This window comes from Fundulus heteroclitus, chromosome 19, assembly GCF_011125445.2.
Source record: "Fundulus heteroclitus isolate FHET01 chromosome 19, MU-UCD_Fhet_4.1, whole genome shotgun sequence".
NCBI lineage: Eukaryota > Metazoa > Chordata > Actinopteri > Cyprinodontiformes > Fundulidae > Fundulus > Fundulus heteroclitus.
The window spans coordinates 17231468-17247584 of record NC_046379.1 but is presented as its reverse complement, the minus strand read 5'-3'; the positions used below and the strand labels follow the sequence as shown (position 1 = coordinate 17247584).

The 16117-nt window shown below is 43.2% G+C and overlaps 1 protein-coding gene across 1 annotated transcript; it reads right to left on the bottom strand.

Annotated features, from left to right (window-relative positions):
* Positions 1–951: 951 nt before the first annotated feature.
* Positions 952–15464, bottom strand: zmp:0000001267 (b(0,+)-type amino acid transporter 1). The gene is made up of 6 exons (XM_012861557.3): positions 14735–15464; positions 2332–2465; positions 2121–2250; positions 1897–2021; positions 1721–1808; positions 952–1632 (listed from the first exon to the last, which is right to left on the bottom strand). Exons 1-6 carry the CDS (start codon positions 15434–15436, stop codon positions 1402–1404), a joined length of 1410 nt encoding a protein of 469 aa, XP_012717011.2. The 5' UTR covers positions 15437–15464; the 3' UTR covers positions 952–1401.
* Between the last annotated feature and the right edge of the window lie 653 nt (positions 15465–16117).

Here is a 16117-nt window from a genome sequence, read left to right as displayed (position 1 = left end):
ATTAGGGGGAGCCGAAAAGCGAGACAGCCAGAGACAGGGCAGACGCAGACTGCAGCGGGACCGTGGGGTACGATTACTTTCCATCTATGTGATCTCTGTTCTGTTTCTCAATAAAAGTGCTGGAACTTCATCACCGCCGTCTCCTCATTTAGTAAAGATGGGAACTCAGTTATTATTGTTTAGAATTCCATCCACACTCTGATCAATCAGTGTGTTTTAATCTAGTTTTGGAGAGGTTTTTTACAAAACCTCCAATGCCACTTGGGAGGGAAACGGAACAAAATTGCGAGGAGGCTCACCGAATCACTGAGCTATATAATACACTGGAGTGCTGATTTTGCCGAAAAACTGAAGTCACTGGCCGCCATCTTGCTACTCCCTACTCTCACAGAATCTCATAGGATTTGGTTGCAACAACAAGCAGTTTTCTGGCTTCGTGAAAACGTTTCACAGGTAATTCTAGTTAGTACATCCACTAGTCAGTGGATGTACTAACACTATCAACTACTAGGAAATTAGATGCTGAAATATTTTACATGTTATTCATATTAAATATATATATGTCTATATAAGTATGCGTTTATGTATATATGTATATATATGTATACACATATGTAAATATGTTTTTGTATATTGTTATTTATATATTTAAAAATGTTAAATACATATATTTAAATGAATAAAATGCAAAATATTTCAGCACATGACTTTCTCATTACGTGATAGTTTTAGAACATAACATAAAAGTATATGGCATTTCAGATTTTAAAAGTTTTAAGCCCCCCCTGAACATGAGAAAATCCTCGTTATTTGATGCTGTAGCGCACATATTCCCTAGTTACTGGGGGGAAATAGGGAGTACCAATATGGCGGCTGGTGGCTTCAAAGCGACTCGTTCTAACAGACGGTGATTAGCACTCCAGTGTATAATATAGCTCAGTGCACCGAATAGTAACTGAAAAGGCACCAAATATATCAACAATCGTCTTCAGAAAATGTAAACTTAATCATGTGTCTTCGCTTTTTATGCTTTTATTGACTGAAATGTAAAAAATACAGCTACAAAGAGGGAGCCATCACACTGAGACACTTTTTTTTTAAATTATTGTTTTAACCAAATAAAGCAGCTGCTACGAATCGAAACGCCTCTTTGTAATGCGTCTGTTTATGCAGTAACAAAATACAGCTTATCAGAAATAACTGCACGATTTGTTGCAGATTTGACTTTTTCCTACCATAAAATGTGCTTAAAATAAATTATCGTAATTCTTTTTAAACACACAGTTTAATTTAAATAAGTGCAGCAAGGATAAAACACAGTCTGTTTAAACCAATTACATAAACTGGTTTTTGGAGCTTATTGTCCCCGCAGGTTAAGATTAACCCGCAGCAAGCTTGAAATCACAGGTTTTTTTCTGCCGGGGCCACCTCCAGGAACAGCTGCAGGAACATTGTCACCCTATCGAACAGCCCCGGGCAGAGCTTGTAATGGATGAACGGTACATAGATTATTGCACCACTCAGGATAAATAACGCCACGTAAAGGTATTCAATCTGAGGCTGGTCTATGATGGGGGCCAGTACGAGGAAAACTGCCACCAGCAGGATCAGAATGGGGAGCACGATGGGGACCTGTGGAGAGGAGGAGAAGAGACGGGCATGATGCAGAACTGTTGTTAGTAGTTAATTAATGTTAATTTACTGAGTGTGTGACACTGACGCTGTACGGTCTTGGGAGCTCCGGTTTCCTTATTTTGAGATAGATCAGTCCAGACAGAGTGACAGCATAGAAAAACCAGGCTGTGAAACTGAAAACGGCAATGAAAAGTTGCTTTAGATAGACTAAAACAAGGTTTTGTTTTATTTAAACAACAAAAAAAACAAGGTATAGTTCACCTGAAGTAGTTGACTATACTCTGAAAGTCTCCGGGGATGAGCACCACCAGCGAGATCACAGTGGTGAAGATGAGAGCCGGAGAGGGAGTCAGGCGGTGGATGTGAGCCATGGAGAGAATATCTGGCTATGTAAAACAAAAAAAACGTGGAGCCGCATAAATATTTGTGACAACTCTTATTTTAAACAGCTATACGTTTTTCGATAAAACAGACGAGAAGTTTACCATGTGGCCCTCCCTGGCCGCCACAAAGCAGACTCGACCCCCGCTGAAGAATGTCCCATTCAAGGAACCGAACGCAGACAGGGCTGCAGCCAACGACATGATCCAACCCCAGCTTCCCAGCACCTTGTTCCTGATTCAGAGGCGTTCCTGGTCAAAACTGGAATTTCTTGCAGACTCAAAATACCCGTAAAACAACCGGACTTGCTCTCACCCCCAGGTGACGGCCACGGCGGTGGAGGACATGAGCTCCTGGGGCGTCATCACCGTCAGATAGCTCACATTCACCAGCAGATACAAGCCAGTGACCAGAGAGATTGCTATCACCAGAGCTCTGGGAAGGTTTACCTGTGAGGGGACGAAACAAAACCAAAATGTAACCTTGCTAAAATATATTTGAAATAATAACATTGTCATTAAAATAGCATTTTCAAACATCCAATTATTGGATTCAACTCAGATGTGGGAACACAATGCCTCCTTAACAACATTAAAAAGCCTTATTTTTATGAATACTTTCGTCTAATCTTTAAAATCTTTTGTTTTACAACATTTTACTTGTGGCTTTGTTAGCCCTTATCCTTCATAAATGAATGTGTACCACAAACATTTATGGTTGCTGTGATTAAATGTTTTATTAGGGAACCAGCTTTCAATCAAAATACCCTAATAAATTACAGACTTACTGTATATCTACCTTAATTATCTTGAATTCTTGAAAAATCTATGTGAAAATACTGCATGAAAATTTGAACTGTGATAGCTACACAGGTTTCAGAGCTCATCCAAGTGAAATGCCAAAATAGCATTAGTGAAATTGGGTAACAATATTCTTAAAGCCTCAGAAAATGGGGCTGCGCTTGCCTGTTAGATCTTGGTGCTGCATATGATGGTTAATTACAATATTTTCCTACAAAAGCTTGAAAATGCTGTTGGGTTCAAGGTAATGGCACTAAACTGATTTATATCCTATGTGCCTTAAAGATTAATGATAAATCTTCCTCATGCACCACAGTTAGTTTTTGGAGTACCACAGGGCTCAGTACCAATACTCTACTGATTGGAGTAATTCATTGGACAGCATGGGATACATAAATCACTACTTATGCTGATGATACTGAGCTTAGTTTATCCATACAGTCTGATGAATCTAAAAGTTGTCGTTGCACATTGAGAGAAAGCCTTGAAGTAGAGGCTGTCGTCTTTCTGATAAGTAAACTGCTCAGTCAGTCAAGCTCAAAAAGGTGTAATTTCCTCCCCAGTGCTAATATTAAGAAACTTGGTGCTATCTATCTATCTATCTATCTATCTATCTATCTATCTATCTATCTATCTATCTATCTATCTATCTATCTATAGAATTCAAGTATTGATTTGTTTTAGTTGGTATAAGACTAACGTTTTTTTTTATCCCGACTTCCTCGACCGTATTAACTTTTTACTTGGGTTTGCGTCATTCCTGGCTCCTATTTTCGTTTTCCCAGGCAAATTGAATGCAACATTAGTGAATGACAAACCTGCAAGTCTCTGACTGGTCTGAACTAAAGGTCCATTGATTGCAAGGAGGTCAGCATCAGCAAACTCAAAACATCATACCTTGAAAAGAGAATAATGCGTATATATATATATGGAGAACAGGTTGCTTGCTTGAGAGCCAACTGTAAGGCAAAAGCTGACGGAGACGAGGTTTACATCACAAAAAGCCAAGCTATAACTATCAGTAACATCCAAAGAAAGAAACAAGGTTCTGTGGAATGTATTAACTTTGATTAATTTTTTAGTACACATTTATGAAGGTATAACATGCTTTTAATGTGCAATATATTTGCTTTGAGGCCTGTCTGTTTGTCAGAAGAAGAGAATGTGAATAGGTTCTGTGTATGAGTATCAGGAGAACGTTTCAAGGCCAGTCCAGGCAGTGGGAAAGAACAGAAACTCTGGTTCACATGCAGCTGGAGAAAATAACGAGGGAAGATAGTTATTAGGGAGTAAGATAGCGATATGATGTGTGCGTCATTCATTGTGTGACTTTGTATAATCTATGTTCTAACTTTAATAAAAACCAGCCTGAGCGGGGAGAGATCAGAGTTGTTGCCCGGAATCGGCAAGTGTACCATCTCTCCCTTTTGCAAAAGGTGAAACTGAAATTCTGCGTCCATGGCTGAGTTATTATTTTAAAGTCCTGCACAACGAATTAACGAACCCGGGGGAAGCAGACGGCTTCAACAGTTCTCATAGCTAAAAGTAGGTGAGAAAGCCTGTTTTTACGTTGGCCAAGGATATGACAGGAGGACAACTGTTTGGTTCCCAGTGAAACATTTAAAGATACGTGTCTGAAGATCAGCAGCAAACTTCTTCTACTTCTTTTTTTTAATAATCTCCCTGAGGGACTGACTGAACATCGTGTGAAGTTGTTGTGAGATTGCATTTTTCTTCACACACCACGGAGGCGTGCCCAGCTTGACCCGCTGAGTTGTTCTAAGAAATGAGAAATGTGTTCCATGTATATGTCGCTGCAATAATAAATTAGATTCATGATTTTATAGATTGCTCTAAAGCTCTAAATATTGACATTTTTTATTAAAGTTTTAATTTTTGTGGTGATGTTAAAGGTATTTTGAATCCTAAAGAATACACAGAAATATAGCTGACTGGAAGGGAAAAGTGTTCACCCTTTAGATTAATTTTAAGTGATTAGGAACATTTAGGATTTTATGTTGGTTTTAACATTCCCACACACGGAATTGGTGACGTCAGTGAAACACAAAACTTTACGCAAAAGCTCACCTCTGGTCTTTTAAGCTCCTCCAGGACATAATTTAGGTTATACCAGCCGGCATAAGACCAGAGACCTTGATAGAAAGCCATTCCTAAAGCACCCGCAGAGTAACGCGTGTCTTTAAAAGAATTTTCTGCTTTAAGATTTTCCACAAACACATCGCTGTCCCGTGTGACCTCCACCATCCCACCAATTACAATAACCGTGAGCGCCAAAACCTTGGCCACCAGGAAGACCACTTGAACCCTGACAGCAATGCGGGCGTTCAGGATGTTGAGGGTGGAAACGACCAGGATGGCGACGGCTGCCGTGCATTTCACAGCCAGCTGCGGAGGCTGGCAGCTGGAGTAAAAGGGGGCCATGGCATACTCTGCTATGCTGATGGCCATGGCAGCGATGCTGAAAGGTTTCACCAGCAGGATAAAGGTGACAGCTGCGAAGAAAGCTGGACAGGAACCATAAATCCTCAGGATGTAGATGAACTCCCCTCCAGATTCGGGGATGATGGTCCCGAGTTCAGTGTAGGACAGCGCAGCGAGCAGAGCCACGGCTCCAGAGAGAGCCCAGATCACCAGACTGGCTCCGGGGCTTCCCACGTAGCCCAGAACAAACTGCGGAGACATGAATATCCCAGAACCGATCATGGTTCCGGAGACTAGAGCTACGCCTCCGTCCAGTCCAATCACCCTCTTCATTTTCAGGCCCTCTGCTTTTTTATTTGCCATGACGGACGCCGAGATAAAAGAGATCCAGCACGCCGCAATGAAAACTTCAAGGTGTCTTCAAACTACTTTCACAGAGAAGACAGGGACTGGTCAGAGGGCAGCAAGCCAGCTGGTTCTAAGATTAACCAAAGTCCGGTTGTAAATGTTCTTACGTCCATCAGTCGATCATAAACTCTCATTATACGAGCCCTGCTAGGGTGATTGTATGTATAGCAGAGGGAGCTTCGGTGAGTTAAACGCCAACTTTAACACGTTTATTCTTTCTGCTTACTGGAAATGGGATAAATTATTAAATTCCTTCCTTCTTGAAATCCTGATCATTAGTTCTCAAGATTTTCTGAATCCCTTTCAAAGCGTTTCTTAGCACATTGTCTGGCTAAAGAACTGGACCAAGACTGGCGAAGCTGAAAACAAACATGAAGGACGCAGATTTCCCCACAGTCCACAGCATGAAGACACATTTCTCTCCAAACTCTGATACGATCGTCACCAGTTCGGTGCAGCAGAGCCCGCCCAGCATGACTGTCACTTTCTTTTAATCTAGATCAGTAATTCACCAAACTTTCAAAGCTTTTCTTTAGACTTTTTACTGTTGTCACTAATTTCCAGTCTAGGACCATGAGTGGCTTCAGTCAGGAACAAAGCCTGTACAGAAAATAAGAGAAAAAGCAACCAAAGAAAACCTCTAAAAGACCCTTTCAAAGCCTTAATAACCAATGTTCTGGAGATTAAAATAAGGTCTGGCTGCTTTGAAGTGAGTTAAGTCATTTTTGTAAACCATCAAGAAGGATAGCAAACCTGATTATTCTTACTTCTGGTCGTTTGAGCTCCTCGGTTAAATAATTTAGAGTGTTCCAGCCATCATAGGACCACAGGCCCTGATAGAAAGCAATGCCAACGGCATTCACGCCGACATTCGTTCCGTCAAAGGATTGCTCAAAGTTCTCAGTGTGTCCCTGAAAGAGCATCACGACTCCCACCAGTATGATCACCGCCATCGTCAGCACTTTAACGGCCATGCTAACCACCTGGATGCCGGTGGCCAAGCGCACGCTCAGGCAATTGACCAGAGCCAAGGCCAGGATGGCCACAGCAGCCGCGCATTTTACCACCAGCCGTGGGGGGGCGCAGCCGCTGTAAAAGGGGGCCACGACGTACTCGGCAACGCTCAGGGCGATCCCTGTGGCGCTGGCGGGCCTCATGACGCTGACGAAGCTGAAGACAAAGACGAAGGCCATGGTCTTCCCCGCGGTCCGCAGCATGTAGACGTACTCCCCTCCAGACTCCGGTATGACCGTCCCCAGTTCGGCGTAGCAGAGACCCCCCAGCATGGCTATCAGACCGCAGCAGGCCCATACGACGAGGCTGGCCCCGGGGCTGCCGATTGCCAGCAGGACATACTGTGGGGAAATGAAGATCCCAGATCCCATCATGGTCCCAGCGATGAAAGACACGGCTCCTATTATCCCGACTTCCCTCTTCAGACTCAGTCCTTGATCCATCGTGGGAGGATGTTGCTGCTAGCTCTGAGAGGATTTACACTAAACACAGCCCAGATCTTGTGGTATATGTACAGTGAACCATTAGGTAATGTTAAACTGAGCAACAGGTGGTAAAATTACTCTTGAATAGACAATGAATGATTGTGCAGCAGGGTAGTTGAGTTTGACATCACTTCAAGCTGCCTTCCTTCGTCTGACTGCATCAGGCTGAGATTGAAGGACGCAAAACTGCTGCAAACATTTAGCGCCTTATCTTCGGTTGACATTAACTAATAAGCTCAAAATGATAAAATGCTAACATAGCGAGGTTAAAATCTGAAATGTTACATCACTTGTCAGTGCTCCACATTGCTGGCTTTATTGCTGATTTAAACCACTGATATGCTATCTATAGGGCGTCTCAGGAGTGGAGTTCCCTGAGAATTTACCCCAACAAGGTCAGTCCTTCCTCAGAGAAATTGCTCGAATAAATAAAACAAAAGCTCAACCTCAGAATCTACAGCTCTTGGCATCTGGGCTGTTAAATCCTATGACTGAACAATTGGGAGAGAACTGACCAAGGACGGCTTGTTTTGACGGGGATGTAGGACAACACCTGTCATCTTTAACGAGAAAATGGCAGCGGGACATGGGTTTGGATCCAAATAGAGGAGCGGTTGCTACAACTGTTACATCGTACCAAGAAGGTTGTAGGTTTAAATCCTTGTTGTGGTGCAATTGCATTTATACATGATTGTGTGTCTCTGTTGGACCGGTGAGTTCTCCAGTGTGCACCCCGACTCTCACTCATCAACAGGATGTACCTTTGTGTTTTCCATGAATGGAAGGTTTCTGATTTGGGTAACTTACAATCAACGATTCAACCATGAAGTCCTTGGTCCATCACAGGACAACAAAAATAGACAGCCGGGCAATTTACAGAAGTTAACTGTGAACATGGATGTTTTTGGACTGTGGGAGGTGGCCAGAGTACTCAGAACCCACATGCAGAACAGTGCAGAGGGAGAACATGCAAACTAAAATCCCAGGACAGCAGCGTTAATAGCTGCTCCACCTTGCAACCAGCTAAATATGCTAAAGTAAAAATGAATCTGAATATTTGAAGTCCATGTGTTCATAAGTTTAAAATGAAGATAGAAGTCATAAACTGAGTAAAGGCTGCACAACAAAGCATGGAGACAAATACGCGTTTTTAGTTCTAGATCATGTGGAACTACATAAATACATATTTATTTTACACTGCAAAAAGTGAACCTAAAAGTAAATAAACATTCCATTGGCAAATAAGACTATTTGCCAATGGAATGAGAATTTCTACCCCTAAAATAAGATAATTAGACATCCTGCACTTAAAATAAGATGATGGAGATGAATAGTTCTCATTTCAAGTGCAAAAATCTTATTCCATTGGCAAATAGTCTGATTTAGCTGCACAAATCAATGAAAAATACACTCATTTCAAGAGGATTTTACCTACTTTGAGGTCCCCTTTTTGCAGTGTAGTAGCTTTTTCTAATTTTTCTGTTTCAAATTCTCATTTACACACAAACTGCAGCTTTTAGTTGATCCGGACAAGGATCCCAAACACGGCAACACATCTACAGACAGAGTGGCTGAAAGGAAAGGAAAAGAAACCGACCAAAGAACTGCAATGTACATTTAAAGCTCAGACCTCAAACCGCAGAGATTTGGGTCTGAACTTTGCAGAAAGAAAAGGTCTGAAAAACGTCAATATGCAGCAGCAGCATCGTAAAGACTGGGCCGAAATCCCATCACCATGACGTGAGAGACTAATAAAGACAGAGACTAAACAAAGCAACTACTGAGGCTTATTGATGCTACATGTGCTACTACAAGCTGTTGCAGCCTACTTGCAGTTTAAAACCCAGGGTGCAGCTGCCGCTCGTTGGTTTGACAGGTACATCCTGCGGCATCACCTAACTTTTTACATCCTTATTTCTTCTTACTTCTGGTCGTTTGAGCTCCTCGGTTAAATAATTTAGAGTATTCCAGCCACCGTAGGACCACAGGCCCTGATAGAAAGCAATGCCAACGGCATTCACGCCGACATTCGTTCCGTCAAAGGATTGCTCAAAGTTCTCAGTGTGTCCCTGAAAGAGCATCACGACTCCCACCAGTATGATCACCGCCATCGTCAGCACTTTAACGGCCATGCTAACCACCTGGATGCCGGTGGCCAAGCGCACGCTCAGGCAATTGACCAGAGCCAAGGCCAGGATGGCCACAGCAGCCGCGCATTTTACCACCAGCCGTGGGGGGGCGCAGTCGCTGTAAAAGGGGGCCACGACGTACTCGGCAACGCTCAGGGCGATCCCTGTGGCGCTGGCGGGCCTCATGACGCTGACGAAGCTGAAGACAAACACGAAGGCCATGGTCTTCCCCGCGGTCCGCAGCATGTAGACGTACTCCCCTCCAGACTCCGGTATGACCGTCCCCAGTTCGGCGTAGCAGAGACCCCCCAGCATGGCTATCAGACCGCAGCAGGCCCATACGACGAGGCTGGCCCCGGGGCTGCCGATTGCCAGCAGGACATACTGTGGGGAAATGAAGATCCCAGATCCCATCATGGTCCCAGCGATGAAAGACACGGCTCCTATTATCCCGACTTCCCTCTTCAGACTCAGTCCTTGATCCATCGTGGGAGGATGTTGCTGCTAGCTCTGAGAGGATTTACACTAAACACAGCCCAGATCTTGTGGTATATGTACAGTGAACCATTAGGTAATGTTAAACTGAGCAACAGGTGGTAAAATTACTCTTGAATAGACAATGAATGATTGTGCAGCAGGGTAGTTGAGTTTGACATCACTTCAAGCTGCCTTCCTTCGTCTGACTGCATCAGGCTGAGATTGAAGGACGCAAAACTGCTGCAAACATTTAGCGCCTTATCTTCGGTTGACATTAACTAATAAGCTCAAAATGATAAAATGCTAACATAGCGAGGTTAAAATCTGAAATGTTACATCACTTGTCAGTGCTCCACATTGCTGGCTTTATTGCTGATTTAAACCACTGATATGCTATCTATAGGGCGTCTCAGGAGTGGAGTTCCCTGAGAATTTACCCCAACAAGGTCAGTCCTTCCTCAGAGAAATTGCTCGAATAAATAAAACAAAAGCTCAACCTCAGAATCTACAGCTCTTGGCATCTGGGCTGTTAAATCCTATGACTGAACAATTGGGAGAGAACTGACCAAGGACGGCTTGTTTTGACGGGGATGTAGGACAACACCTGTCATCTTTAACGAGAAAATGGCAGCGGGACATGGGTTTGGATCCAAATAGAGGAGCGGTTGCTACAACTGTTACATCGTACCAAGAAGGTTGTAGGTTTAAATCCTTGTTGTGGTGCAATTGCATTTATACATGATTGTGTGTCTCTGTTGGACCGGTGAGTTCTCCAGTGTGCACCCCGACTCTCACTCATCAACAGGATGTACCTTTGTGTTTTCCATGAATGGAAGGTTTCTGATTTGGGTAACTTACAATCAACGATTCAACCATGAAGTCCTTGGTCCATCACAGGACAACAAAAATAGACAGCCGGGCAATTTACAGAAGTTAACTGTGAACATGGATGTTTTTGGACTGTGGGAGGTGGCCAGAGTACTCAGAACCCACATGCAGAACAGTGCAGAGGGAGAACATGCAAACTAAAATCCCAGGACAGCAGCGTTAATAGCTGCTCCACCTTGCAACCAGCTAAATATGCTAAAGTAAAAAATGAATCTGAATATTTGAAGTCCATGTGTTCATAAGTTTAAAATGAAGATAGAAGTCATAAACTGAGTAAAGGCTGCACAACAAAGCATGGAGACAAATACGCGTTTTTAGTTCTAGATCATGTGGAACTACATAAATACATATTTATTTTACACTGCAAAAAGTGAACCTAAAAGTAAATAAACATTCCATTGGCAAATAAGACTATTTGCCAATGGAATGAGAATTTCTACCCCTAAAATAAGATAATTAGACATCCTGCACTTAAAATAAGATGATGGAGATGAATAGTTCTCATTTCAAGTGCAAAAATCTTATTCCATTGGCAAATAGTCTGATTTAGCTGCACAAATCAATGAAAAAATACACTCATTTCAAGAGGATTTTACCTACTTTGAGGTCCCCTTTTTGCAGTGTAGTAGCTTTTTCTAATTTTTCTGTTTCAAATTCTCATTTACACACAAACTGCAGCTTTTAGTTGATCCGGACAAGGATCCCAAACACGGCAACACATCTACAGACAGAGTGGCTGAAAGGAAAGGAAAAGAAACCGACCAAAGAACTGCAATGTACATTTAAAGCTCAGACCTCAAACCGCAGAGATTTGGGTCTGAACTTTGCAGAAAGAAAAGGTCTGAAAAACGTCAATATGCAGCAGCAGCATCGTAAAGACTGGGCCGAAATCCCATCACCATGACGTGAGAGACTAATAAAGACAGAGACTAAACAAAGCAACTACTGAGGCTTATTGATGCTACATGTGCTACTACAAGCTGTTGCAGCCTACTTGCAGTTTAAAACCCAGGGTGCAGCTGCCGCTCGTTGGTTTGACAGGTACATCCTGCGGCATCACCTAACTTTTTACATCCTTATTTCTTCTTACTTCTGGTCGTTTGAGCTCCTCGGTTAAATAATTTAGAGTATTCCAGCCACCGTAGGACCACAGGCCCTGATAGAAAGCAATGCCAACGGCATTCACGCCGACATTCGTTCCGTCAAAGGATTGCTCAAAGTTCTCAGTGTGTCCCTGAAAGAGCATCACGACTCCCACCAGTATGATCACCGCCATCGTCAGCACTTTAACGGCCATGCTAACCACCTGGATGCCGGTGGCCAAGCGCACGCTCAGGCAATTGACCAGAGCCAAGGCCAGGATGGCCACAGCAGCCGCGCATTTTACCACCAGCCGTGGGGGGGCGCAGTCGCTGTAAAAGGGGGCCACGACGTACTCGGCAACGCTCAGGGCGATCCCTGTGGCGCTGGCGGGCCTCATGACGCTGACGAAGCTGAAGACAAACACGAAGGCCATGGTCTTCCCCGCGGTCCGCAGCATGTAGACGTACTCCCCTCCAGACTCCGGTATGACCGTCCCCAGTTCGGCGTAGCAGAGACCCCCCAGCATGGCTATCAGACCGCAGCAGGCCCATACGACGAGGCTGGCCCCGGGGCTGCCGATTGCCAGCAGGACATACTGTGGGGAAATGAAGATCCCAGATCCCATCATGGTCCCAGCGATGAAAGACACGGCTCCTATTATCCCGACTTCCCTCTTCAGACTCAGTCCTTGATCCATCGTGGGAGGATGTTGCTGCTAGCTGAGAGGATTTACACTAAACACAGCCCAGATCTTGTGGTATATGTACAGTGAACCATTAGGTAATGTTAAACTGAGCAACAGGTGGTAAAATTACTCTTGAATAGACAATGAATGATTGTGCAGCAGGGTAGTTGAGTTTGACATCACTTCAAGCTGCCTTCCTTCGTCTGACTGCATCAGGCTGAGATTGAAGGACGCAAAACTGCTGCAAACATTTAGCGCCTTATCTTCTGTTGACATTAACTAATGAGCTCAAAATGATTAAATGCTAACATAGCGAGGTTAAAATCTGAAATGTTACATCACTTGTCAGTGGTCCACATTGCTGGCTTTATTGCTGATTTAAACCACTGATATGCTATCTATAGGGCGTCTCAGGAGTGGAGTTCCCTGAGAATTTACCCCAACAAGGTCAGTCCTTCCTCAGAGAAATTGCTCGAATAAATAAAACAAAAGCTCAACCTCAGAATCTACAGCTCTTGGCATCTGGGCTGTTAAATCCTATGACTGAACAATTGGGAGAGAACTGACCAAGAAAGGCTTGTTTTGACGGGGATGTAGGACAACACCTGTCATCTTTAACGAGAAAATGGCAGCGGGACATGGGTTTGGATCCAAATAGAGGAGCGGTTGCTACGACTGTGACATCGCACCAAGAAGGTTGTAGGTTTAAATCCTTGTTGTAGTGTAATTGCATTTATACATGATTGTGTAATTGTGTGGACCGGTGACTTCTCCAGTGTGAAACCTCGACTCTCACCCATCAACAGGACGTACCTGAGGGTTTTCCATGAATGGAAGGTTTCTGATTTGGGTAACTTGCAATCAACGATTCAACCATGAAGTCCTTGGTCCATCACAGGGCAACAAAAATAGACAGCCGGGCAATTTACAGAAGTTAACTGTGAACATGGATGTTTTTTGGACTGTGGGAGGTGGCCAGAGTACTCAGAACCCACATGCAGAACAGTGCAGAGGGAGAACATGCAAACTCAAATCCCAGGACAACAGCGCTAATTGCTGCTCCACCTTGCAACCAGCTAAATATGCTAAAGTAAAAAATGAATCTGAATATTTGAAGTCCATGTGTTCATAAGTTTTAAATAAAGATGGAAGTCATAAACTGAGTGAAGGCTGCACAACAAAGCATGGAGACAAATACGCAGCGTTTTCAGTTCTAGATCATGTTGAACTATATAAGTAGGTATTTATTTTACACTGCAAAAAGGGAACCTAAAAGTTAAGTAAATTTTTCTTAAAATGTATATATTTTCCTTGATTTGAGCAGCTAAATAAGACTATTTGCCAATGGAATGAGAATTTCTACCCCTAAAATAAGATAATTAGACATCCTGCACTTAAAATAAGATGATGGAGATGAATAGTTCTCATTTCAAGTGCAAAAATCTTATTCCATTGGCAAATAGTCTGATTTAGCTGCACAAATCAATGAAAAATACACTCATTTCAAGAAGAATTTTCCTACTTTGAGGTCCCCTTTTTGCAGTTTAGTAGCTTTTTCTAATTTTTCTGTTTCAAATTCTCATTTACACACAAACCGCAGCTTTAAGTTGATCCATAAAAGGATCCCAAACACGGCAACACATCTACAGACAGAGTGGCTGAAAGGAAAGGAAAAGAAACGGATCAAAGAACTGCAGATGTACATTTAAAGCTCAGACCTCAAACCGCAGAGATTTGGGTCTGAACTTTGCAGAAAGAAAAGGTCTGAAAAACGTCAATATGCAGCAGCAGCATCGTAAAGATTGGGCCGAAATCCCATCACCATGACGTGAGAGACTAATAAAGACAGAGACTAAACAAAGCTACTACTGAGGCTTATTGCTGCTACATGTGCTACTACAAGCTGTTGCAGCCTACTTGCAGTTTAAAACCCAGGGTGCAGCTGCCGCTCGTTGGTTTGACACACTGCAAAAAGGAAACTAAAAGTAAGTAAAAATTTCTTGAAATTAGTACATTTTTCCTTGGTTTGAGCAGGTATATAAGACTATTTGCCAATGGAATAAGATTTATGCACTTAAAATAAGAACAATTCATCTCCATCATCTTATTTCAAGTGCAGGATATCTAATTATCTTATTTTAGGGGTAAAATATACTCATTCCACTGGCAAATAGTCTTATTTACATGCTCAAATCAAGGAAAAATATACTAATTCTAAGAACACTTTACTTACTTTTAGTTCCTTTTTTGCAGTGCAGGTACATCCTGCGGCATCACCTAACTTTTCACATCCTTATTTATTCTTACCTCTGGACGCTTCAGCTCCTCAGTCACGTAGTTCAGATTGTTCCAGCCGTCATATGACCACAGTCCCTGGTAGAGAGCAATACCGATTGGATTGATGCCCACGTTTGAGTTCTCAAAGGAGTTTTCAAAGCTTTCCGTGCTCCCTTTGGCAAGCATGACCACCCCCCCTATGATAATGATTGCCAAGGCCACAACCTTAGCCACCATAAAGAACACCTGCACCGACATCGAGAAGCGAACATTCATGCAGTTTACGATCGCCAGGACCACGATCGCAGCTGCAGCCACACATTTCACCACCAGCTCTGGAGGAGGGCATTCTGGATAGAAAGGAGCCACGACGTACTGAGCAAAGCTCAGAGAGATGCCGGCGACTCCAGCGGGTCTCACAAATAAGATGGAGGTGAAGGCCAACATGAAGGCCATGACTGGACCCGATGTCCTGAGGATGTAGATGTACTCTCCCCCTGACTCCTGGATGACGGTGCCCAGTTCAGCGTAGCAGAAGGACACCAGTATCACCAGCAGGCCGCAGCTGGCCCACACCACCAGGCTGGCCCCCGAGCTGCCAATAGAGGAGATAACGGTCTGCGGGGACATGAAGATCCCAGATCCGATCATCGTCCCTGCGATCAGCGACACGGCGCCGACCAGCCCCACGTCTCGCCTCAGGCTGAGCTTCTGTTGCTTTTCCTCCATCATCCCGGCACTCAGAGATCCTCTGCTGTGCGTCGGCTCTCCACCGCGGAGCAAACCTGTCATTTTGTGACCAAAGTCGCTCTTGCATAAACACATGGAGTTAATAATTATATGTGGGGTTCACACAACATCTGAGCAGGTGACAGCTTGCCCAACAGCTTATCAATTCTGAACGGATGACTGCAGTCCGTGGTGGTTATATCGTTTTATTGTACTGACTGTTGTTATTACACCTGATAACCATTGGTTTAGAAATGTGCTGCCTTGCACACGTGCTTCTGGTTTATAATTTCTAAAATAGCGAAGCACAAACGTTTGACTGAATATGAGGCCAATATTGACAAATTAATAGCAAATGAAAAAATAAATGAACATTTTAAATCACTAAAAATAAAAATCATCCAATAATTATTGAATAACTGATAGAATTATTCTTACTATGTATCTTATTTACTATGTTCATTGCATTTATCATATATATTTACTCTTTACTACTAATACGTTTTAAGGTTTTAGATGTTAAAGTGTATTTCTTGTGGCTGATCTTTCTCTCATCTTTGCATGTTGTGACTATAAGTGTTTTTATGAACTCTGTTCAGCCATCTGGAGTGCTTACGGATAACTGAGCTGTGCGAACTGATTGGTACCATCTTGAAGGTCACAGTTGTTTTGCTTTTCCTGCCC